This window comes from Chiloscyllium punctatum, chromosome 37, assembly GCF_047496795.1.
Source record: "Chiloscyllium punctatum isolate Juve2018m chromosome 37, sChiPun1.3, whole genome shotgun sequence".
Lineage (NCBI taxonomy): Eukaryota > Metazoa > Chordata > Chondrichthyes > Orectolobiformes > Hemiscylliidae > Chiloscyllium > Chiloscyllium punctatum.
The window spans coordinates 24,639,385-24,665,255 of NC_092775.1; the positions used below are offsets into that span (position 1 = coordinate 24,639,385).

The 25,871-nt window shown below is 40.7% G+C and overlaps 1 protein-coding gene across 7 annotated transcripts in view; it reads right to left on the reverse strand.

Annotated features, from left to right (window-relative positions):
- LOC140462946 (uncharacterized) overlaps positions 1-25,871 on the reverse strand; it is a 346,737-nt gene that overhangs the window by 56,152 nt on the left and 264,714 nt on the right. For all 7 annotated transcript variants that reach the window (XM_072556473.1, XM_072556477.1, XM_072556471.1 and 4 more), the window contains 6 exons: positions 24,778-24,882; positions 20,342-20,384; positions 18,179-18,254; positions 15,500-15,718; positions 11,999-12,086; positions 5,369-5,521 (listed from right to left, as the gene is read on the reverse strand). In XM_072556473.1, the coding sequence (XP_072412574.1) occupies positions 5,369-5,521; positions 11,999-12,086; positions 15,500-15,718; positions 18,179-18,254; positions 20,342-20,384; positions 24,778-24,882 (684 nt within the window). The remainder of the gene's footprint in view (positions 1-5,368; positions 5,522-11,998; positions 12,087-15,499; positions 15,719-18,178; positions 18,255-20,341; positions 20,385-24,777; positions 24,883-25,871) is intronic.

A 25,871-nucleotide genomic window follows, 5' to 3' on the forward strand; every position in this document is an offset into this window, starting at 1 on the left:
ATGAATAATGGGTAATCCCTTGCGTCTGTCAAAAAAGACACCATTTGCTGGGGGAGGCAATGGCTAAAGTAGTATTATCAATGCACTGGTTAATCCTGAGATCCAGGTAATGTTCTGGGCACCTGGATTCGAATTTTGCCATGGCAGATGGTGGAATTTGAATTCACTTTAAAACAAATCTGGAATTAAGAGTCAAATGATTACCAAGAATCGACTATCGATTGTCAGGAGAAACTCATCTGGTTCACTAATGTCCTTTGGGGAAAGAAGCTGCCATCCTTACCTGGTTTCACCTATACGTGACTCCAAACTTGCTGTGGTTGACTCTTAACTACCCTCTCGGCAATTAGGGGTGGACAATAAATGTTGGACTGGCCAGTGATACACTCATTCCATAAATGAATAATAAAAAAAATGTCAAGTCATGTCACCAGTAGAGGTCACTGAGTGTCTATTTCGACAAAGATTACGGGTTTTCTCCCATTTCTACATAATAGATATTTTAAACAACCTGTTTTTTCTAGTCACTGAATGCTATTACATGCATCTGGAAGAGGTAGGACTTAAACCCAGACTTTTTGGCTCAGAGGTAGGGACACTACCATTATATGACAAGGGCTCAGTTGGCAGGATGGCCGGTGAGTGATGCCAACAGCATGGGTTCAATTCCTGCACCTGCTGAAGTTACTATGAAGGACTTTCCTTGTCAGCGTCTCCCCTCATCTGAGATTTGATGACCCTCAGGTTAAACCACTCTATCTAATGTGGGAGCAGTGCTGTGATCTGGCAGGATAGTGACCTTACCTTTTTATACACTTCTATTGTCTGTCAATGCTCAGCGATTTTTACCATCTGCTCCTAATTGTCACCATTTGTAAACATCCTAACTTGCCGCAAGAATCAAAACATATTCGGGGAAACCTATTTCAATACTGAACAGCATTTAATGAATGTTAACTATATTTATTCCTCAGGGAAATGGTTTAAGATGTTAAGACTATATAGTATCCTTTCATGGTTGTAGCACTTATTGACAAGTTTAAATGACAAAACATAGTTTTTCCACAGATCAGCAGTTAACTGATTTCAGGCTGACTATAGGATTATTTTAATAAAAAGCAAAGAATTGTGGATGCTGGAAACCTGAAACAAAACAGGAAGTGGAGGGAAAACTCTGGCAATGTCTGTAAAGAGAAAGAGTCAATTTTTCAGTCAAATGACTCTTTGTCAGAACTGAAAATAGCTGGGAAAGGGTGGTATTTTATGCTGATGATGCTTTGGTGTGCGGGGGTGCTGATGTCTGGAGCAGGGAAAGGAGTGTCAGTTAATTGAGTACATAGAGATGAGGCCCCAAAAGAGGAAAAATGGTGGATAGGCAAACAGAGCGACAAATGATAAGGCTGAAAAGAGAGAGATAAGTGCTGGGTAGAGTGCTAACAAGAAGTAGGAGAAAGTGAGGACTGCAGACACTGGAGATCAGAGTCTAAAGGTGTGGCGCTGGAAAAGCACAGCAGGTCAGGCAGCTTCCGAGGAGAGTCAACATTTTGCGTCTAAGCCCTTCATGCGGAATATGTCCTGCTGAAGGGCTTACGCCTGAAACGTTGACTGTCCTGCTCCTCAGATGCTGCCTGACTGCTGTGCTTTTCCAGCGCCACACTTTTTGACTACTAATGAAAAGTGTAAATGGTTGAAAATGGTTTGGCAGTGCCTGGAGCAAACCATACAAAACAGGACCTAGGGATTTGAGGCGAGGGCAACCAAACACAGAAGGGTATTTACATGCTGAAACTGTTAAACTCAATGTTACTTTTATCGACAGAGCATAGATGACTGGTAAAACAGAGATGCATTTCATCGCCCCGGTTTACAAGGGATTGTGTTGTGAGCGGTGAATACAGTAGTCTAGATGGAGTGAAGTGTAGGTAAACCTGCTGCTTCACTTGGAAGGTGTGCCTGGGCCTTCTATTGTGAAGAGTGAGCAGGGAAACAGGCAAATGCTGCACCTTCTGCGATTGCATAAGAAGGTGCAATCAGGGTGTGGTGCACGACTCACTGTCCACTCTTCCTCCAGCGGATGCTGAGGCTTTCCAGCACTTTGAATTAAATTCTAGTAATCCTACACAAAAACACTCTCAGAGATAGAGAAAATGAACTTAATCAGGTCTCTTGCACCTGGTTGCTGTCTGCCACAACCCTTGGCCATCGAATCTGATGCCATTTGTGGTTTTACAACATGTTAGTCCGCATAATATGTATCACAGATAATTGGGTTTTCCTTGAGTCAGATGTGTGAAATTTAATTACAAGATTAAGTACATAAAAGGCTGCAATTAATCTGGAATATAATACTCCTTTACATTATTGAACACAGCATACACATGACTGACTGCACTGACTCCATTGTACAGAGTGTTTCTGTAAGCAAGGTGGGAACAGATTCTAATGTAACCATCCTAAGTGTACAGCGTCTGTCGTCTAGAATCTGTGCCATAATACAACCTTACATGACCACTGCGTCAGGCTGAACCAGACAGTTTTAATCAGAACAATTCAACATTGAGCCAAGCGTTTGGCCAATGAACTGCTTCAAGCTCTGTCTGCCCAGCCTGTTTCCAGCCTAGTTTCAGCCTTCTCACTGCCTCAGCATCATACCTGAGCACAAGCTGATCTACCAAACCTCTGACAGCTGTCGATAGCAGTCTCTGCAACACTGTTCATCTGTATTTTGGCCTCCAGTCCTTTCCTGAGGAAACCTTCATTCATACTCTACTATACAAATGTCCTTCCAGGCAGGAACAAAATCAGGAACTAACTTTTCCACACAAAAAAGTAATGAAATCTTTCATTTATTCACCATTAAATGTGGGCACTGAGCCAACTGAAACTTACAAATCTGTCAAACTCCATATCGAATTATACAAGATTAATACCAGCAGCTGTATTATCTATTCCCAATCCAATTGTCGTGTGTGTTCCTGGAAACGTCGCCAACAAAATGCAAACTGCAGAAGATTGGTGATCGCTTGTGGAAATTCTACACCCTGTGTCGTTCGTTTCCTTTTGAGGATATCAATAGTTTTTTTTTGTGGTTAGAAAAGTCATGCAATAAGGACAGTGGAATAATTGAACATTTCAGATATTTTCAAAGAAAGACCAACTAGCACAGGTGAAATATGAAAACAGTTACAGAATGGATCTAGACAATTAGAAGAAAGGTTTGATGGCAAGAGAATGTTAAGGAAACGCCCAACATGTATTTGGAAAGGCATGGACTGATTAGGGATAGTCAACATGGCTTTGTGCGTGGGAAACCATGTCTCACAAACTTGATTGAGTTTTTTGAAGAAGTAACAAAGAAGAGTGATGAGGGCAGAGCAGTAGATGTGATCTATATGGACTGCAGTAAGGCGTTTGACAAGGTTCCCCATGGGAGATTAATTAGCAAGGTTAGGTCTCATGGAATACAGGGAGAACTAGCCATTTGGATACAGAACTGGCTCAAAGGTAAAAGACAGAGGGTGGTGGTGGAGGGTTGTTTTTCAGACTGGAGGCCTGTGACCAGTGGAGTGCCACAAGGATCGGTGCTGGGTCCTCTACTTTTTGTCATTTACATAAATGATTTGGATGCGAGCACAAGAGGGACAGTTAGTAAATTAGCAGATGACACCAAAAATTGCAGGTGAAGTAGACAGCGAAGAGGGTTACCTCAGATTACAACAGGATCTGGACTTGATGGGCCAATGGGCTGAGAAGTGGCAGATGGAGTTTAATTCAGATAAATGCAAGGTGCTGTATTTTGGGAAAGCAAATCTTAGCAGGACTTATACACCTTAATGGTAAGGTCCAAGGGGGTGTTGCTGAACAAAGACCTTGGAGTGCAGGTTCATAGCTCCTTAAAAGTGGAGTCGCAGGTAGATAGGATAACGAAGGCAGCGTTTGGTATGCTTTCCTTTATTGGTCAGAGTATTGAGTACAGGAGTAGAGAGTTATGTTGCAGCTATACAGGACATTGTTAGGCCACTGTTGGAACATTGCATACAATTCTGGTCTCCTTCCTATCGGAAAGATGTTGTGAAACTTGAAAGGGTTCAGAAAAGATCTACAAGGATGTTGCCAGGGTTGGAGGATTTGAGCTATTAGGAGAGGTTGAACAGGTTGGGGCTGTTTTCCCTGGAGCGTTGGAGGCGGAAGGGTGACCTTATAGAGGTTTACAAAATTATGAGGGGCATGGATAGGATAAATAGGCAAAGTCTTTTCTCTGGGTTCAGGGAGTCCAGAACTGGAGGGCATAGATTTAGGGTGAGAGGGGAAAGATATAAAAGAGACCTAAGGGGCAACGTTTTCACACAGAGGGCAGTACGTGTATGGAATGAGCTGCCAGAGGAAGTGGTGGAGGCTGGTACAATGACAACATTTAAAAGGCATCTGGATGGGTATATGAATAGGAAGGGTTTGGAGGGATATGGGCCAGGTGCTGGCAGGTGGGACTAGATTGGGTTGGGATACCTGTTCGGCATGATTGGGTTGGACCGAAGGGTCTGTTCCATGCTGTACATTTCTATGACTCTAAGAGAGTCATGGGCAGCATGGTGGCACATGGCTTCACAGTGCCAGAGACCCAGGTTCAATCCCCGCCTCAGGCGACTGACTGTGTGGAGTTTGCACATTCTCCCAGTGTCTGCGTGGGATTCCTCTGGGTGCTCCGGTTTCCTTCCACAGTCCAGTGATGTGCAGGTCAGGTGAATTGGCCATGCTAAATTGCCCGTAGTGTTAAGTGAAGGGGTAAATGTAGGAGAATGGGTCTGGGGGCTGCGCTTCGGCGGGTCAGTGTGGACTTGTTGGGTCGGAGGGCCTGTTTCCACACTGTAAGTAATCTAATCTAAAATCTAAATCAATATATATTGAAAAATGTCATTTCTATTTGACTATTTTAAAAAAAGATGAAAAGACGGGGGGGGGCTAGTTTTTTTTAAAAAGTGTCAGAGTACGTGAAAATATGTAAAATTGTGTGAAAAATATGCAATGATTACATAGTAGAACACGGCGCATTGAAGTAACAGGAGAGAGACAACAGTATGATATCATCTCTGAAAACAATGAGAATTGATCTTTACGTTGCTTATTTTATGAAAAGGAACAAACAGGTTTACTGAAGTGAGTTCAGATGCCCATCCAAGATGAGTCATTAAGAAGCTGAAAGAAGTCATCCTGAATAAGACAGATTGGAAACCCAGAGTATTACTAGCATCCAAACTTGCCACTCTATTGATATGCTGTTTTTATGACTACTATAGCACTTTACTTAAATAAGGTTCTTGAGGCTCATTATTGTACAATTTAGTCTTTACTTCAAATGCAAATCACTTACTTCTCCAGGTCTGATTTTAATGTAGAAGTTACTCCTCTTGTATGAAATCTTCAGAATCTTGGGCCAAGCAAAGCGATTTATTCTTAATCGGTCTCTGTAGATCAGAAGACCATTTGCACAAACTCCAAGCATGATATCAATTCCTTCAGAGTCCTGTGACCAGAAAATAAAGACCAAAGTAGCATGAGATCTGAATGCATTCAACAGGTTTTAACATTTCTGTTCAATAATCTCACATGTGAAAGCTCTCCTGTTAACATTTCAATTTGATTTAGAGTCTGAACATTGACTGGCTAGGAAACCGGTTAGTGACAGCCTGTCAGTACGAACTGAGCACAGGAAACGACCCCAAAATTGCCCTCAATACTTTGGCAGGCCACCTCTGGCATGGGATTTTCACAAGCCCAGTGAGTTGCAGACACAAACTGGATAGCTCCAGGTTGATTACTGGTGAAGCCGGACAAAGAAAGTGGGTAGTAAAATGATCAATGTGCAGAGTGGGAGAATAGGGATAACAGATCAGAAGACAGACTGGGTCCATATTCAGCTGAGTTGTAAAGAACTTATTATTTGTTGGCAGCATCCAGCGATCCTGGTCAGAAAGATTGGTTGGGTGAAACTTAGACCTGATGTTCCTGTACACGGCTGGTCAAATAATGGTAAGACCATTCACTAAGTAAACAGGATTGAATGGCTGTTCAGCTGTGATCTCTGGACACTGCCTTTTTCTGACTCGTCCCACATAGCAGGAAGCACACTTCCAGCACGTTCAGTGTGTTCATCGCTCGAATATTCATCGCTTGAATACAGGCAAAATACTGCAGATGCTGGAAACCTGAAAAAAAAAACACAGAATGTTGGAGAGGCCCAGCAGGTCTGGTAGCATCCGTGGACAAAGTCCAACACTGGCTCCTCCACATCATAGCAACTGTGGAGGGAGAGAAATCGTTAACATTTCGAGTCTGGTATGACTCTCTTTCAAACCAGCTGAAGAGTCAGACCAACTTGAAACTTTAACAGTTTATCTCTCCACAGATGATGCCAGACCTGCTGAGTTTCTCCAGCGTTCTGCGCTTGCTTCAACCTGATCATATTCGACAACTCGTGCTAACGTTATGTCAATTATAGAGATTAACCATCTGTTTTTAAGCAGCATAAAAAGTGACTTTCCATCTCCTCATTTGTGCAGTAGTTTGTTTCTCTCCTTGTAAATTGAGAGGCCAAGTTTCAATTTCCCAGAGGAATGCTGTTGTCTATGAAATTACCCGAAGACCGGCTTCGTTTTTATAATTTTAAAAGGATTGTCAAATAGTTAATTTAGTTAATGTGACTTTTTATTTTAAAAAACTGCATCAAAATGGAATGCTGGGACATGGAGTTAGTAGTTTGGAGGCTGAGATCTGTAATGCTGTATGCTGTGAACAAACTGACCAAAAAAGGGAAAGGATCTGTGCCCTGTTTTGTACTTAACCAACGGACCCGGATCCAATCAGCAGTTTTGAAGGTACTGTGTGTGCTTTTAACTGAACTCTAATGAATGCAAAATTTTACACAAATGCCACATTTTTGAAATACATAATGTATCATCTGGAAAGCAGTAATCATTTCCAAAATCCTAATTGGTGAGTGAAATCATGTCTGAAAATCACATGTGACATCTCTTTCAAAATAATGGATGGAACTTAATTCTTCAACAATGCGTTGACTCCAGCCACTGAGGTACTGTTTGTCTATTTAATTGGGCTGTGGTTTTGTCACATCCGCATTGGAAAATTAAAAATGTATAAAGGCATGATTCCATGTCAGTGAACGATTTTTTATTTTCAGCCTTGGGGATGAAAGGAACCTTAGAGATTATTAACTTCAGTTGAGGGGAACAATTTATTATGAACAATCATAAAGTATAACAAATGATTTCAACATTTGCTCCACAAGGTCAGTGTGTGTAAGCCTGTTTTATTTTCTAAAAAAGAAACCCTGATGTAAGTGTATTAGTGTTCTTTCTTCTGCACTTGTCCTTCATTTGCTTCGTGATTAATACTTCCCCTGCCTGGTCCTGAGGGAAAACAAATCAGTCATTTGTATGCCATGAAGCTGAAAAGTTATCTACATTGTAGCAGATCAATGTCAGAGTACATAAAGAGATGAGTACAGCCCAAATTTCCTACAGTTGTCTTCTTTTCTGCCCGGAGGCACTGCCAAGGAAGGAGGATGACTTTCTTCCATTCTGTTTCCGTAACCATCAATCTGACTCCTGGATGCTATGTTGCTTCCCTTCTAAACAGTGATCAGGACATTTTTCTGGGATAGAGTGAACAGCCAGAAGATCCTGTCCATGTTGGTACCAATGGCTGGTATCAATGACTTAGGTAGGAAAGAAGCTAGGCTAAAACATTAGCAAGTTCACAATCAGGGCCTCAAATCTCTGGATCACTCCCATTATCAAGAACAAGTGAGGAACAGGAGAAAAATGGAGCTGAATACATGGCTGAAAAATGGCAAAGCAATGAGGGCTTTAGATTCCCGGAACAATGGGACTGACTCCGAGAAATGTGGCACCTATACAAGCTGGACACCTGAACAGGGCTGGGACTGAGTTCCTTGCACGGCTTTTTGTAATGCTATTAGGAAGGCTTTAAAGTAACTTGGCAGGAGTGTGGGGATCAAAAGAAGAATGGTCGAGGGGAAGACCAGAACCTTTGAAATACTTAGAAAATGCATGTGGCACTAGCTTAGACAACAGCAAGTAAATGGGTGGAGTCAAGAGTAAGGAAGAAATAAATGAAGTCTACTGTGTATATTCCATAGAGTATAGTAAAGAAGATTGGAGTTACACAGGTGCAGATTGCTATGTGGTATTTTAATGTTGGGCTCAAGGAAGGACATGGCTGGGTATTAAATATTTCCAATATTCAGAAAGGAGGAATGGCAGCAGCATTGGTTAAGAAGAGCAATGCAATGCTGGAGAAAGAGGATGTCATAGGAAATCCAAGCACATAATGATTTGGCTAGAACTCCAGAAAAAAAAAGAAATAATTACGTTGCTAGGTATAGTCCATAGACCATCATCTGGTGGAAAGGATGCAGAAGAACAAAATTGCATTATAATTATGGTGGGAGACCGGGATGCTTGTAGTGAACAGTCAGTGAGGGGCAAGTATTCCTAGATTGCATGCAGAAAAGCTTCCTATAGCAGTATGCTTCCAGTCCATTAAGAAAGAATGCACTGCAACACCCGATTCTTGGAAATGAGGTGGGCTAAGTGGAGCAGGTGTCAGTGGCTGAATATTGAGGAGAGAGTGATCATTGTATCACAAGGATCAGGTTGATGCTGGAGAATGACATTAACAATCGAGAATGAGAAAATGCAATTGGTAGAGCGGACTTTGATGGGACAAGAACAAAACCGGAGCTGGCTGGGAAAAAAAACAGTAACTGAACAATGGGCTGCCTTCAATGAGGAGATAGTTTGGGTACAGTCAAGGTAGATGCCCTTAAATGAGAAAGGTAGAACAATCAAATCCCAAACTCTCTGTCTTCTACATCTTTGTCATCCAAAGTGTGCTTATGACAATTGTCAGGTAGAAAATAAATTGGCGAAGAGAGAGGAATGCTGAAGATTGGATGGCAGGTGGAAAAGTGATGAGGAGAAGCAAAGAGGAATTTTGAGAAAAGACTGGCAGCCAACATAAAGAGGTGCCCCAAAGTCTTCTATGATCATAGAAATAGTAAAAGATGAGTAGGGCCAACTAGGGGCTGAAAGGGGTTTTACACCTGGACCCAGGAAGAATGGTTGAGGTGTGAAGTAAATACTTTTCATTTGTCTTTACCATAGGCTATGGTGTCAGGAGCATACTCAGTCACGTGAACAGTTCAAAAATTGAAAAGGGCAGATTGCTGGTACTTAAAAGTTAACAAGGCACAGTGTCCGGATGAGATACATCCAAGGATTCTGAAGGAAGTGAAAATGGAAATTACAGGACATTGGCCACAACCCTTTTGTCTTTCCTGGACTTGAGGGAAGTGCCAGAAAACTGCATAATTGCAAACATTACAGTCTTGTTCAAGAACACCCAGCAATTACATACCAGTCACCTCAGTTTCAGCTTCTAGATACAACTATTTAGGAATTGCACGATAATTCGATGAAGCTACACTACAGACACCCTACAAGCTAAAAAGGCAGATGCAGCATACACCAAACAGAGCAAAGTCATTCAACAACCAATGAATCAGATCAAAATTTGTTCTCACGCAACATTAAATCATGAATGGCAGTTGACAATTCTTTTTTAAAAATGACCAGGGCCAGTGGTTCCACAGATGGGGGAGCCTAGTACATCACATCAAAAGACAAAGTTGAAGCACTTGCAATCATCTTCAGCCTGAAGTGGTAAGTTGATGATTCAGCTTACCCTCTACTGAAATCTCCAACATCGCAGAGGTCAGATTTTAGCCAATTTAATCCACTTCACATGATGTCATGGAATGTATGAAGGCACTGGAATATACTGCTAAGGCTACAGATCCTGATAATATTCCACCAATGGTACTGAAGACTTCTACTACAGTACAAATTATACCCCTAGCCCACCTCTTTCTGTACAGTTACAACACTGGAATCTTCAAGACAAAGTATAAACTTTCCCAGTATGTCATCAGCCTGATTGATCTTCCCCCATCAACCACCAACACTCACTCCTCCACCACCCATGCACAAATATTAATGGCATGTAACATCTGTAGGATACACTACAAAAGCTCATCAAGACTCCTTCAACAGCACCTTTCAAATGTGCGACTTTGTCTAATTAGAAGGATGACATGGAACACCTGTACCTGCAAGATCCCCTGTAAGCCACACAACATCTTGAATTGGAACAATCTTACTAGTCATTCCCTGTCACAGACAGGAATCAAGACCAACCTTCCTAAAAGTAATATGGTTGCACCTACACCACATGGACAGCAATGGTTCAAGAAGGCAGTTCACTATAAATCTCATAGGCAATAGGAATGGGTAACAATGTTGACCTACCAGCACCACCCTTACCCCAAGAAAAAAAAAGGTAGAAAATGGTCAGTGTCGTAGATAAAGAGCAGGGAATAAATCTAATTGGGCGACTGTACCAAAGAGCTATCCAAACAATGTGCAAATAACCTTCTAACATATCTGCAAAAAAACAAAGTCTGTAAATATAATTGCTTTGAAAACTAAGCTTCAGCCCTGTTTTGTAGGAAAGATTTTTTTTGGAAGACCAGTTCTAACAATGGTTATTAAACTTACAGGAGAACAAAATGTATATCTGTCACACAGAACAGTTCAGCTCAAGAACATGCCCTTTGATTCACAATATTGTGCCAAACATGACACGCAATTAAACTAACCCATTCTGCCAGCCATTGGACCATATCCCTCCATTCCTTGAATATTTATATGCTTATCTAAAAGCCCTTAAATACCCCTATCATATCTGCCTTCACTATCACCCCTGGCAGTACGCTCCAGACCCCTACACTTGTGTAAAATAAAACTTGGCCCTCACACCTCTTTTGAACTTCCCCCCTCACCTTAAATGCATGTCCCCTCGTATTAGACATTTCATATCAGAGGAAAAAGGTACTGACCATCAGCCCTAACTATGCATCTCATAATTTTATAGACCTTTATCAAGTCTCCCCTCAGCCTGTGCTGCTCCAGAGCAAACAACCCAAGTTTTTCTAGCCTCTCCTTATAGCTCATACCCTCTAATCCAGACAGCAGCCTGATAAAGCTCTTCTGCACCCTCTCCATAGCCTCCACAACCTTCCTATAATGTGGCAACCAGAATTGAACGCAATAATCCAAGTGTCACCATTTTGACTTTCCAAGACAATCCTTTTAATAATAATGTTAAGAAGACATACGGTATGTTAGCTTTTATTGGTAGAGAGATTGAGTTTTGGAGCCATGAGGTCATGCTGTAGCTGTACAAAATGTTTGGGTGGCTGCACTTGGAGTATTGTATACAATTCTGGTTGTCGCATGATAGGAAGATTGTCGAGGCTTTGGAAAGGGTTCAGAGGAGATGTTGCCTAGTATAGAGGGAAGGTCTAATAAGGAAAGACTGAGAGACTTGAGGCTGTTTTTGCCAGAGAGAAGGTTGAAAGCTGACTTAATTGAGACATAGAAGATAATCAGAGGGACAGTGAGAGCCTTTTTCCTCGGATGGTGATAGCTAGCACAAGGGGACATAGCTTTAAATTGAGGGGTGATAGATATAGGACAGATATCAGAGGTAGCTTCTTTACTCAAGAGAGCAGTAAGGGCGTGGAACGCACTGCCCGCAACAGTAGTAGACTCGCCAACTTTAAGGGCATTTAAATGGTCATTGGATAAACATATGAATGAAACTGGAATAGTGAAGGATAAATGGGCTTCAGATTGGTTCCACAGGTCGGTGCAACATCGAGGGCCGAAGGGCCTGTACTGTGCTGTGATGTTCTATGTTATAATCTATTTCATTATTAGGAAGTGCAAAAGTTAACATTTTTAAATCTCCATATATAGTGCCTTAATCACACTGGAAGTCACCTGCTTTTTAACTTTAAAAATTCTACAGTTGATATAAAATGAGGAGTGGTAATTACCTTTGCATGATGCAAATCCACTCCATACATAGACAGCTTCTTAGCATTTTCCAAAAAGTTCATTTCTGCTTCTCCTGGTGTCATGCCCCTATAGTAATCAGTGATGCACAAAGAACTTATTGTCCCTGTTTAATACAATGACTGAAAACAAACATCAGAAAATTAACAGAGGCATTCAACAAGATTTCAGTCTTTAAGTGATTGCGGTTCCTTGGCACACATTGAACTGTGTGGGTGCAGGAGCTATCTCATTACTATTAGTCCTTTTAATAGTAATCATTTCCTTTAATTACTTATTACAAAATTTGTTTTCAATTATATAACTATGAGATCTAAAACTGTTTGAAGCAGATCAGAATTATCAAATGTCGAACAGGCAGTGTGAACTAGAATGGTGCCCATTGGGGTCAGTGGAAAGCTCATTTAGTTGATCAGGCATCATTGCTGTTTTGCTATGGGCACTGAAAGGATGTTCATTGCAAGCCTGATAGCGCTGGATCAGCACCGTAATCAAACATCTCAGAAGCTGACCTGGCTAGCAGCAAGGTATGTCCGCAAGCATAAGTCCAGGTGGTAATAGCAAAGAGCATTCCTGAGTTGCCAGTCCTGTTCCTTTTGGATCCACAAAAATGATTTTAAATAGAAATCTCTTCTTCAGATGCCTGAAAATCCGCCTGTAATTAGTCATTACTCATGATGACTGTAAGTGTCTGAATCTTTGTTTGGAGAGACAAACAGTTACAGCTTGAAGAGAACCACTCTCTTTCATACATGGCTGAGTCTCAACACAGTTGTGTTGGAAGATTTAGCAGCTTGGGAATAGTGTTATTTGCACCCGTATGCAAATCTGGGCAGAGTGTACGTAGCTCATGCTCCTTCTTTCAAAACCAGATCCTATGCATAAAGTCATAGAGATGTACAGCATGGAAACAGACCCTTCAGTCCAAACTATCCATGCTGACCAGATATCCCAACTCAATCTAGTCCCACCTGCCAGCACCTGGCCCATATCCCTCCAAACCCTTCCTTTTCATATACCCATCCGACAGCCTCTTAAATGTTGCAATTGTACCAGCCTCCACCACTTCCTCTGGCAGCTCACTCCATACCCGTACCACCCTCTGAGTGAAAACGTTGCCCCTTAGGTCTCTTTTATATCTTTCCCCTCTCACCCTAAACCTATGCCCTCTAGTTCTGGACTCCTCGACCCCAGGGAAAAGACTTTGTCTATTTATCCTATCCATGCCTCTCATAATTTTGTAAACCTCTATAAGGTCACCCCTCAGCATCCGACACTCCAGGGAAAACAGCCTGTTCAGCCTCTCCCTACAGCTCAAATCCTCCAACCCTGGCAACATCCTTGTAAATCATTTCTGAACCATTTCAAGTTTCACAACATCTTTCCGATAGGAAGGAGACCAGAAGTGCATGCAATATCCCAACAGTGGCCTAACCAATGTCCTGTACAGCTGCAACATGACTTCCTGACTCCTGTACTCAATACTCTGACCAATAAAGGAAAGCATACTAAACGCCTTCTTCATTATCCTATCTACCTGCGACTCCACTTTCAAGGAGCTATGAACCTGCACTTCAAGGTCTCTTTGTTCAGCAACACTCCTTAGGACATTACCATTAAGTGTATAAGTCCTGCTACGATTTGCTTTCCCAAAATGCTGCACCTCGCATTTATCTGAATTAAACTCCATCTGCCACTTCTCAGCCCATTGGTGCATCTAGTCAAGATCCTGTTGTAATCTGAGGTAAACCTCTTCGTTGTCCACTACACCTCTAATTTTGGTGTCATCTGCAAACTTACTGACTGTTTTGGACCCAGGTGGAAAATCGCTGAATCCAACCTACATTACGTTTATTTGCATTGGATTCAATGATGCTTAACCAATGACTGATTCTCAAGCCAGCCCTCAAGCCTTTTCTCCCACCCACCTTTCTAAAAGCTCTAAGCAGTCCTAGAAATCTCTGGTCACTCTATCAATCGGATTTGGACACTGGGTCTTTTTACACAAGTTCCCAACCAATGTCTCGTATTTTATTCTCACAGCGGGTGTTCCAATAGAGGTCTGAAATCCAGGGCCACCCTGCCTCGACTAACTCCTGAAGACAGGGCAGTCCGTTATTGAGGAGTTCAGGGCAGTCACTCCCTCTCTGTGGCTGTCAGTTAATCAGAGAGCTCAGCAGAGCCACCAGGAGATAGTGTCACAGCTCGGACGGCACTTCGAGAAAGAGGATGTTGACCTCTAACAACATAATCACCTTCTAAAAGCATATAGCCAGTCAGGTAGGTCCCAGCATGTGTGGAGGTGGGGAGCAGGTTCGTAACTGTGCTGTTGTCATGGGGCAGTGACCCTCGAAGTCAGTCTGAGTCCCTGAAAAGGAGGCCTTCTCCCACACCCTCCCCCAAAGAGGAGCCCATGTGGAAACTGCTGGGGTTTACCTGGGGGTCTCCCCATCCATCAGGTAGGTCACTGCTAGTAAAACACCAATGGTACCAGAAACAGATCTTTAACTGGCTGCATGTGGCACAATTGACCTCTGGGTGAATGATCCAACCTCCACTTTCCCTGCCACTGCCAAAATGGCATGACAGTGGGAATGTGACAAGCCAGGATGCAGGGAGGATGTTTTCTCTGGCTAGACAGTCTAGGATCAGGTGACATAATCTCAAGCTATGCAGTGGACCATTTAGGACTGAGATGAGGAAAGGTGTCTTCACTCAAATGGTAGTGAACCTGTAGAATTCTCTAATACAGAAGGCTATGAAGTACAAGTCACTGAATATATCCAAGAAAGAGATAAGTACAGATCTAGACTTTAAAGGCATCAATGGGTATGGGAAGAAAGCAGGAATATCACAATGAAATAGAGGATCTGCTGGTGAATGACAGAGCACTCTCAAATGGCCAAATGGCCTAATTATGCTCCTACTTTGTGTTTATATTCCATCTCACATTTCACTGCCATTTTCCTGGTCTTCTCAGAACTGGTAAAATTCAGCTCAAACGTGTTCAAAATCTAAGCTTTGATGTGATCAAAAGAACAGGAAAAGGACTTATTCATAACAAACAATACACTAATACTGATTTCCCAACTATCAATCAACTGAAAACAATGTCGCCTGAAGCTTAGAAAGGGGCTTCCCGTATAGCACCTCAATGAATAAAGGCAACTATTTAAAATGAGTGAAAGCAAAGTACGGAGGATGTTGGAGATCTGAAATGAAAAGAGAATGCTGGAGAAACTCAACAGGTTTGGCAGCATCTGTGGAAACAGAAACAGAGTTAACAGTCCAATATGACTTTCCTTTGGAACTCTCTTTCTCTCTCCACAACTGCTGCCAGGCCAGCCGAGTTTCTCCAGTACTTTCAGTCTTTATGTAAACTGGGAATACATTAGATGGAATAAATATTAGACAAATCACAAACACCCAAGTTATTTCTAAACAGCTTAGGCAACATTTGAAATAAGTAGAGTGTGTCATACCTGTAGGACTTGTGTAATTCTACAACCCTTTCCTCAAGCTCTTTTGTCTGGTTTGGAGCAAAGCGAATCTCACTGACGTAATCAGGTCCATTCTCCTCAGGATCATAGTCTCCCAGTTCGGCCTGTACAGTGTATGACCCTAATAGAGCATGTGTCACAAAAGAGCAAGGCAGCCGTCCAGAGATAATATCGTCTCTCAGCTGCAGACATAGGTAATACCTGAAGTATAACAGAGCCAATAAAACAATCATTTGTGAGACAACTGCAAATCAGATACTTGAGTGGCATGGTGGCTCAATGGTTAGCACTGATGCCTCACAGCACCAGGGACCTGCGTTCGATCCCAGCATCAGGCAACTGTCTTTGTGGAGTTTGCACATTCTCCCAGTGTCTGCGAGTGTTTCCTCCAGGTGCTCCTGTTTCCTCCCACAATCCAAAGATGTGCAGGTTAGCAAATTGGCCACGTCAAATTGCCCATCGTGTTCAGGGATGTGTAGGTTAGGTGCATTAGTCAGGGGTAAACTTAGGGTAGGGGAAATGTGTCTGGGTGGGTTACTCTTTGGAGGGTTGGTGTGGACTTGTTGGGCCAAAGGGTCTGTTTCCACAGTGTAGGGATTCTATTCTATGGTTGCAACAAGTCTGTTCTAGCACTCTGAATTTCACTATTCTGGATTTCATTAAAGGTTCCCTTAAACAATTAAACTGCATGACTCCGACATTGCCCATCATTCTGCCACTTGTTTTCAAATCCAGCCCATATTAAAACTATTAACCTTTCATCCTATTTCATGGTAATAAGGGGTGAGTCAGTACAGGTATCAGATGTAAATCTGATACTATTAGATTTTTTAGGTTGATAAATGCTGTGGGATGTGAGAAAGGATTGGGGGAGGGTGGGGTCAGGGAACATTGAACAGTACAGCACAGAAACAGGCCCTGCGGTCCACAAACATAGTGAAGAGCCAAGGCAGTTCTGAGCTCCAGGCTGAGACAGGATGTTGCAGCAGGATGAAGACACCTTCATTCTTGACACTGACTCAGGACTGTTTAATTCTAAAACTACATTCTCTGATGAAAAATGCTCTATTTTCCAGCACAAGCATCTCTTCCATTTCTGAGCACAAAAATGGTTCAATGTCTTGATGGGTTTATAAAATATAAATCACGTAGAGTTGTATTACCATTTTATTTTGCTATAAGATGGTTGATGAAAGTTATACAGTACATAACTTTTCTAACTTTGTAGACAGGAGAACTTCATAAATAAGTTACCCATTCAGGCAGAAAATCAGTGTTCAATACAAGCTTTGCTATTTATACCCATTAATGCATTTAATTCTTTTGCAAATCTTTATTACAATTTTGTCAAATCAGAAAGTTCAATCGTGGAGGGGGGAAATCCCAATCACTCAAGTGGTTAAACATGTGACTGAAAAGCAAAAGGTTAAGAGTTTATGTGTCAGTGATACATTACAACAACTGACGCTTAGTTTGGTCTCATGGATTTTTAAACATCTCAACTTCACTAGCAGATACAGAAACACACAAAAGGTGAGAGGCGCTCCCTCTGGAAAGATGGAAATGTTAGGTGAATGGTCACTGTTCAGCTATGATATTTCAATTGCACCCCCAACACCTTATCACACTCCACTTGTGCCTTGTGCTCTTGGCTTCAAAAGCGTGTTTGTTAAGAACTCACACCTGAAGAATGGTGCCAGGTCTTTACATTTCTCCAATTGTGCCTGATTTGAAATTACAGCATTATCAGAGTGACCCTCAACGAACTGTAAGCATTTGTAAAAGGTTTTCTAACAAATGAACTGCAGAGTGCTGCATTGAATGTGTAGAACAAAAGCTGCCATCATTAAAAAGGACCAGTCAAGGTTATCCCTCCACAGAATGTCAATTTTTCCGCAGAGTCGTGGAATCCCTACAGCGTGGAAACAGGCCTTTTGGCACAAGTGCACACTGACCCTCCAAAGAGTAATCCACCCAGATCCATTCCCCTACCTTATTATCCTGTATTTACCCCTGACCAATGCAACTAACATGCACATCCCTGAACACCATGGACAACTTAGCACACCTGTGGGTAGTGGGAGGAAACCGGAGCACCGAAGGAAACCCACATAGACAGTCACCAGAAGCTAGAATTGAACCCGAGTCCCTGATGCTGAGAGGCAGCAGTGCTAACCACTGAGCCACCGTGCTGCTTTTTCAGCTTTGCTATTTGTTTATCTAGTTGTAGTCCAAACCCACTGCTGTGAAGAAAAAAAAGTTTATTTTTTTCTCAACTTATATGGTAAGTTGCAAAGAAAAATCATTTTAACAAAATCAGGTCATGATAAAACTGATTACACATCAATCATGTCAATGTCAATGCCATGAAGTAGGCATGCCTCTGCACTTGACTAATGACTTCAAGGTACATTCGCTCTTTCAAGGTACAATGGTCTGAATGAAAGGAACTGCTTCCTAATTGTAATACTTGCCTTGGAGTTACCTTTTCACGTACCAAAAACAATGTTTGTTTTAAATGGTAGCAGGTATTATGTACTGGAGCAAAACATGCATCCTTAATAATGAAAAATGTATGTCGAATGACAGATAGCATGTTTATACAAACATATTCAGGACTGGCCAAATATGTGTTCATGAACTAAAAGTCACCAAACCCACCTTGTGATATCTTCAGAAAGCTGGGTTGGATCTGGGGGATAGAACTTCACCGTGAATGCAAAATGCCAAGGGCCACCTATCGATAAAGAAAGATGAACGTCAGAAGGGAAGCATCCAGAAGAATTGAAAAGCAAGCTTTTGTTCGTAGTCTCGACTGTGACTACATTGTGAAAAGAATGCTTTTCTGTCTTTTGAACGGATCACTGGATGTAAAGCCAGTGAAAAACTGGTGCACTTTCATACTTTAAAATCACATTCATTTGATTTAAAAAAGTACATTCTTTATGAAAGCTTCAGTAATAAACAAGTGTGATATTTCATTGCATGCTATCCCAATGTTGTAAGCAGCGAAGACCCAGCAAAGCAAGAAGGAAGGTTTTCCTGGACATAATATAAGATGGTGGTTAAAATTGATTCCTAGTTTTTTGGCCCTATCAAATGTAAGACAGGAGAGGGGGATTGTCAACAGATTTACAGTACTTTCCACTTCAACATACCTGGATCAGCAGCTGTGGAAAGCATTTGTTCCAAAACTGTAGATCCCTGCACATTTTCCAAGTGTATGATTTTAGTTAGCAATGTAGGAGAGCCTGGTTAGTTTATATTATGAAGGTAATGATCCACAATGGAGTGTAATGTTCTTTCAGAGCAAACTCTATCATGGAACCATTATAATCTGCAAAAGGGTAATGAGTTTCATTCTAGTGTTTTATTGTAAACTACTTATGTTTGAACAACTGCCTTTTTATTCTGTCATTTCTCCTCCACCTACATTTAACAAAATAAGACAATAAAATAACAATAGAAAGCAACACAATTTTATTCAAGGCTTTTCTGCAGAGAATTAATTTATGGTTAAATTCAATTAATTTATAGTCAATTATTGTAGGGCACTTTAAAATTGGATTTCATAACTTAAATTGGAAAACTGAACTACATAGCAATGGGAGATAAAAATATTCAATGGATCACTGAGACAAATTATAAGATTTAAAAGTACAAGACAGAAGAATTTTAAACATAGAAGTTGGTTGAAAGAGCAAATTTAATTATAATGATTACAAATAAACCTAGTCTGTGTGGAAAGCTTTTAAAGTCACAGCATTTTAACATGCAAGTCCAGCACAAATTTTTTCTTTCCTCGATAATTGTAAAGACAAACGTTGAATATGCTGTGTTCAGTCTTCTAAGAATTGTCTCCTTCCATTTTCTTTTCCATATAGCTATGTAAATTCAGGTTTGGGCTGTGGATTAAATTTTTGCAACAGTCTAATGAGCTCTAGAATCCCACACAATATATATTATGGCAATTCTGTCCCATTGTACCAGAAAAGTATTCTCAGAACTGCCACTGAATCTTGAAAATGATTTCTTTTTCAATAACTGCGGAGATAGATTGCTTCAGAAACAGTCTCAGAAATGGCATGGCCTGCAGCGTAAGCTCTAAATCAATTCTAATTCAGGTCTCCTTGAAGGATTGTACACACTCTACACAAAATGCAACAGTCTGCTGGGAAAAGAAGGGTATAGACATTGCAAACTGCTTTATTATCAGGTCTGCCTATCCTCTTTAGAACAAAAGACAAAATAAATATGGAGGACAATCTCTTCTTCGAAAAACTGTTCACATTGTCCAAATAGGAAGTACTTGTCAAGATATACAAATTTTATAATAACAAAATTAATTCAAAAGTACCATTAAGTAATATTGTTTAACTAAATTGGATTCAAACAATTTAAATCTTGCCCACTGAAAGAAAAGTAGAGTATTTTGCTTTGCAAGCAGAAATAAATAATCCAATAATGGTGGTTATGAAAATGCAACATCTGATGTAAGCAAGTGACAAGAAATTGACAATGAAGTTTACACATACATTAAAATTAGAATAGAATATCAGATATAAAATTTAAAAAAAAACAAACATGTGAAGGATGATAAGTCTTTTGAAAAATATAACTTTAAACGAAAGTGACAGAGAGAGAGACATAGTAATAAAAAAAAGGTCTTTGCTTCACATCAGATCGATCACGCATCAAATTCAGTTCTGTACATATACTCATGTGCCTACGGAACATTAAATATCGAATTTAATCGCTCAGTCCAGCTTGAGTAAATAGATATTGGAAACACTCATTTCCAACAAGTCAGCTCAAAATACTCACTTCTGATTTGTTTCTTAATGTCTTTTGAAGGATCCAGCCAGTTCTGAAAAGATAAAATCTTTATCAAAAAAGCAGTACTTACATTTCCATGCATCCCAACTTTCAAACCCTGAAGAGATAACCTTACCTACGATCCACATTCAATTACATCTGTTAGTAGCACCCAAAGTTGCCACAGTTCCATTGGGAGAGTTTATAAGGAAGTCTAAAAATATTACCCTTACATTTAATTGTGGTTATCACTGAAATGAGTCTACTTTTGCATGGTCAAAATGGTTCTCGTTCAAATTTAATATGGAGGCAGTTATAAGGCTTTAAAGGTTACCACATCAGAACTATCATGAAATAGGAATAACTGAACTCAAATTATTTTCACTGAATGCAATCAAGAGTGCACAGGCATGTCGGACACTGTAATAAAAAAGTTTGGTAAGTTTACACAGTGAAATTTTGAGACATGGTTTAAAAATAAATAAACTGTGGCATTATAAAATACATTTTAATGGAATTGGAAGCACAAGCTTTCAAAATACAAAACAGCATAAGTGCTTAAATTTGCAGTTTTCTGAATTTAAAGCTTCCACTATGGCACTGCTTATCTAACATTTATACTTGTACTTCATGAAAATAGCAATGCAACCTTTAGCTGTTTAGATACCAGATGTATGTATGAAATAATATTCCAAAATCTTTATGATTGCGTGCTTCATACAATCACAAATAGAAAATCCATGAATTTGTTAGCATTATTTTTAAGTAGATCTCCTCTCAGTCCTGATTTTTCCAAAACGGTCTCACGGGCAGTTATATATAAATCTGATCAAAAGCAAGATGCTGTTGCGATTGTCATGAAGCTATACATTTTTCTTTATTCTGTAGAAATGGTAAAGTGCACAAAACATTACTGTCCCCATGTACTGTGCATTACAATCTATGTGTGCTTGTGCTCACAATTCTCCAAATAATGTCAGTTATGTCACTGATTATCTGTACTTCTCGTAAAGCACACATATTTCCTTATACAAAGGGGAAATTAAACTGCAGAACAAAATCATCTTCTATCTCAAAGGCTACACCTACAGAAGCCTGAAGGTAGGGAAAAAAATATTTACTTCGTGTTATGGATATCTCGATGATTTTGCCTATAAACAAAGAAATCATGGAGAGAACACCACCCCAGGTTCAAACTTGGATGCAAGTAGAAATTAAATTTCAGTTCAATGCGAATGAAATTTCACATAGCATGTCCCTTTCAGGAGGACTGTAATGTGTAGGGAATGGGATAACTGGGCAGCACAGAGGATCAGGGTTTGGAGGGATATGGGCCAGGTGCTGGCATGTGGGACTAGGTTGGGTTGGGATATCTGGTCGGCATGGACGGGTTGGACCAATGGGTCTGTTTCCAAGCCATACATCTCTATGACTCTATGAGACTGCTGCTTCACAGTGCGAGGGACCCAGGTTCGATTCCCGCCTCAGGCATCTGCCTGTGTGGAGTTTGCACATTCTCCACGGCTGCATGGATTTCCTCCGGGTGCTCTGGTATCCTCCCACAATCCAAAGATGTGCAGGCCAGGTGAACTGGCTACACTAAATTGCCCATATTGTTAGGTGCATTAGTCAGGGGTAAATATAGGAATGGGTCTGGGTGAGTTACTCTTTGGAGGGTCAGTGTAGACTTGTTGGGCCAAATGGTCTGTTTCCACAATGTCGGGAATTTAATCCAACTTGCCGATCTACTTCCTCTGTAATCTACTGTTTTTAAAGTCACCATAAACATTTATGTTAATATAGCAATTAGAAAAACATAACTAGACACCCGATTTTTCCTTCTCCAAATTTATTACTAAATAATTTATAAATCTACTATTCAGTCTTTTAACCATTACATCACTCAGATGTCCTTAGTAGCTGATCATCAACTCTCTGGTGGCAGCTGTCAATCCAACAGGCCACCAGAGAATGGGATAACTGGGCGGCACAGTGGATCAGGGTTTGGAGGGATATGGGCCAGGTGCTGGCACGTGGGACTAGATTGGGTTGGGATATCTGGTCGGCATGGACGGGTTGGACCGAAGGGAGGTTCACTTTATTGTTGTATCAGGTGGTACTTTTATGATTTTAAATTCAGACTACCAAGTCGATTGTGTATGCTGAAATGAGAGGATAAGAGGTGCTAGATTCCAATATTCAAATGAGATTTTTGCATGAAGTTTTATCAGTGCTAATTAGTTCTTGCTAATGCTGCATTTACAAAACCATTTCAACAATTTATTGGGGTTATAGGTCATCTTTCCAGATTTTCAATAGGAAACTTTTGGAATCATATTTCATGAAGAAGCACTAACCACTCAAAATGTATTTCACCACCCAATTTACGTTCAGCATTTCAAACTCTTTGCAGCTTGTCTGACATTGAATACAATTTTGACTGACCATGCAGCTCACATTTATAAGACTTGCATAAACATAACCTATGTTTATAAGGCCCATCTTACATAGTGTTCCTTAAACCTGTAGGTGTGGTGACTGCTATGGCACCAAGTCTTTAAAAATGGTATTTCAAAATTTCAAGAGCTGATCTGCTTTTAACTCAAGCTGTCTTGTAAATAGAGGGTGATTCAAAATGGCTTGTACACTTTTACTAAGGCTAATCACTCTTTGAGGTTTTCCCACTGTCCATTATGTTTTGGGATCACAGCAAGTTCTAACAGGCAATTCTTTTATAAAAAATGATATTGCAGTTATACTGTATAATTCTGACAAAAACATAACTCAAATTCTATTCACAATATTAGTTCCAAACTTGCACAAAACAGAATTTTCCTCTTGAATTCTGCTAACTTCACACCAGTACAAAAAAATCCTAGATGAAAGTGGAAAACGGAGTGTACAACATGTTACCAAGGGATCCCAGCTCATTTGTACAATGGTTCTAGATTCGGGGAGCAGTGACTTGGTCTGAAAGTGACTGTCCATATTCTAACTAAGCAGTGATGACAGATTGATTTTGCACACCATTTTTATTTTATCACCTAAATGTTGAGATACTTACAAAACAACTAATGTTCAAATGACATAGCCAAACAGGGATCTCCGTCTCAGCATGTTCAATGCACAGATTCATATAATTTCATTCGTGGGCAGAATATAGTGAAGGTCCCAGAGCAGGAAACAAGACAAGTGGGGCAATTGATTATGAGAGGCAAAACATCAGCTCTCCAATGATTTTTTTCTAAAGGAGTTGAGGAGCAAGTAGATAGCGGATTAAAAGGTAGATAATAATTTCCGATCTTAGGTAATGGGACTTATTTTTAGTTTATTAGCATATCATGCATACTCATTAAAACACATGGTGACCAGATTAAATTGTACATTTGCGATTAAGTCAGCAGTAAAGTAGAAACAGAAGCATTCAGATTCACAATTGGTTAATGGTAATGTACAGCAGGTAAGGTAGATTTTATGCTGGGTTTGAACGGAATAGAAGCTGTTTTTTCTGTATGAAGAACTTTGTTGGATGTGGAGAGAACAGACTGAGTTGCTGTATTGAGCTCAGGGTGAACAACGGCCATCCAAGTACGTTTAGATGGCAGATATCCAGGGCTATCGGATCAATGTTGCCCAGGAGAAGTTGGGTCTTAACTGCCCAAAGAGATGCCATTGAGGGCAGAGGTAGATAATAGAGGGAAGGTCAATCTAAACACAAAAGATAGTCCAAGCGAGATAAAGTGCAAATCCAGTGGTGAGGTTGGCAAAGCCATGTTTAATAGAGAGCAAATCACAGCTGATAGAGGGGGTCAAAAGAGGACTTTGGTCAGGTTCATGGTGCCAGGGGGAGCAGCTCAATGACAGTTGACCAAGGACCAGGGTGGCATTTGGATTACTAAAGGCGGGTTGAGGGTGATGGTGGGAGGGTCAAAAGCGATGAATGAAGATCAAACTGAAGGAGGGGCATGATGATGACTTTCAGCTCCAGAGTTCCACTCCAGAATCAGGCGTCCAGAGATATAGCTGGAACAGGTTGCCAGAGACCGCCATGGAGGAGGAAGTTCTCCACGGTCAGGTAGCGAGATGTATACTAGAATTCATTAGACTCTAAACCTAATATTAGAAAAAGTAGTGGATTCAAACTTTGGAATTAGAACAACTTTTGGAGGGAACATAGTATGACAGAAGTAATTACACACGTATGGATATCCAAGACTGACCACTTCAGTTCCATTTACATGTATCCTCGTGAGCCTTCTCCAGTGAAGGTGTTATCTGGCTCCCACTAGTTCTTTAGTTGGTGGATAAGACAACCCTATCCCACTGCAAATCTGAAATTCTGCTCAGAGTGTGCACGCTGTAATCCTCTAAAGCAGATTGGGAGTTCTGAAAAGGGTCTGAGTAGTAGAACTACACTTAGCATTAAGTGGAATAACATAATTCACCTTCTGGCTTTCAGAGTCACAGAATGTCAACCCATAGTAGTCCTTCTCCAGCAGATTGAGATGCTCGCAGACCAGCTCAAAAAGCACTTGTCCCTTGGCCCGTTTCTACAAAAGAAGAACAGTAAGACAAAACATGGAACGGCTGTTTTATAAAATGTATATTTACCAAGTTAAGCACTTAAAATCCAAATCTCAGGGCTCAAGCACCTTACAACTGCTTCCCAGCCCCTCAGTGGATGCATAACTAGAACAACTTGTGTACAAATCTTCTGTAAAACCAACGCTGCAACATTTTTAATCTTGGAACTAGATTTCAACAGTCAAAATTATGGTTCTTAAAAGCTCTGTGAAGTGGAAATAAAATGAGTGGATGTAAATTGCAAACCCCTTGTAGTCCTGCTTCTTAAGATATGCGATAAATTCAATTGTACTCTGAGCGAGGAGTTTTGCTGCTCTTTTAAAGAGGTACAAATCAAAAGAAGGATCCCTTACTGACAATTTGACTATCATCACAAATCAATGACTACAGAAGCATTAAGAGTCTAAATATTCAGCTGGTTTGAGTTAAGAATTTTACAACCATCACAAATCAGAGCACATTTCTAATTGCAAGGGTTATATGGCCCTTGCAGTAGCCTTCATGTCAATTTAATGATATTTACACTGCATCATTCCACAGAGATTTGCCTTCTCAGTATTTCTTCATTAGGAGTGGCGTGCAAACGTTACAACACCTGGACACTGGTTATCAATCATTGTCTGAAAATTAAAGATGCAACCCCAGATTTGCAAAGAAGATTCTACTGCTTCTTTCAGGGCTAACTCAGCTGAAGCTTTCGCTCGGAGCAGGTGTTGATCTCATTACACACATACTATGCTTCATTGTCCATTCTTTCCCTTTCATTCAAAAGGGATTTTGGAAACCTTCTGGAGGTGGGGAGCCAAGCAGGCAGGGCCAGAATTTCCCAATGTCGGCCAAACAGGTCAGTTGCTCACATCTTTCTGCCACAGGGGGGCTGTTATTGTATTTTATGGCTCCATTAAAACTAAAGATCAAAGGCTGCCTGAAATTTTCCAGTCTGTCAGCAGGCCCC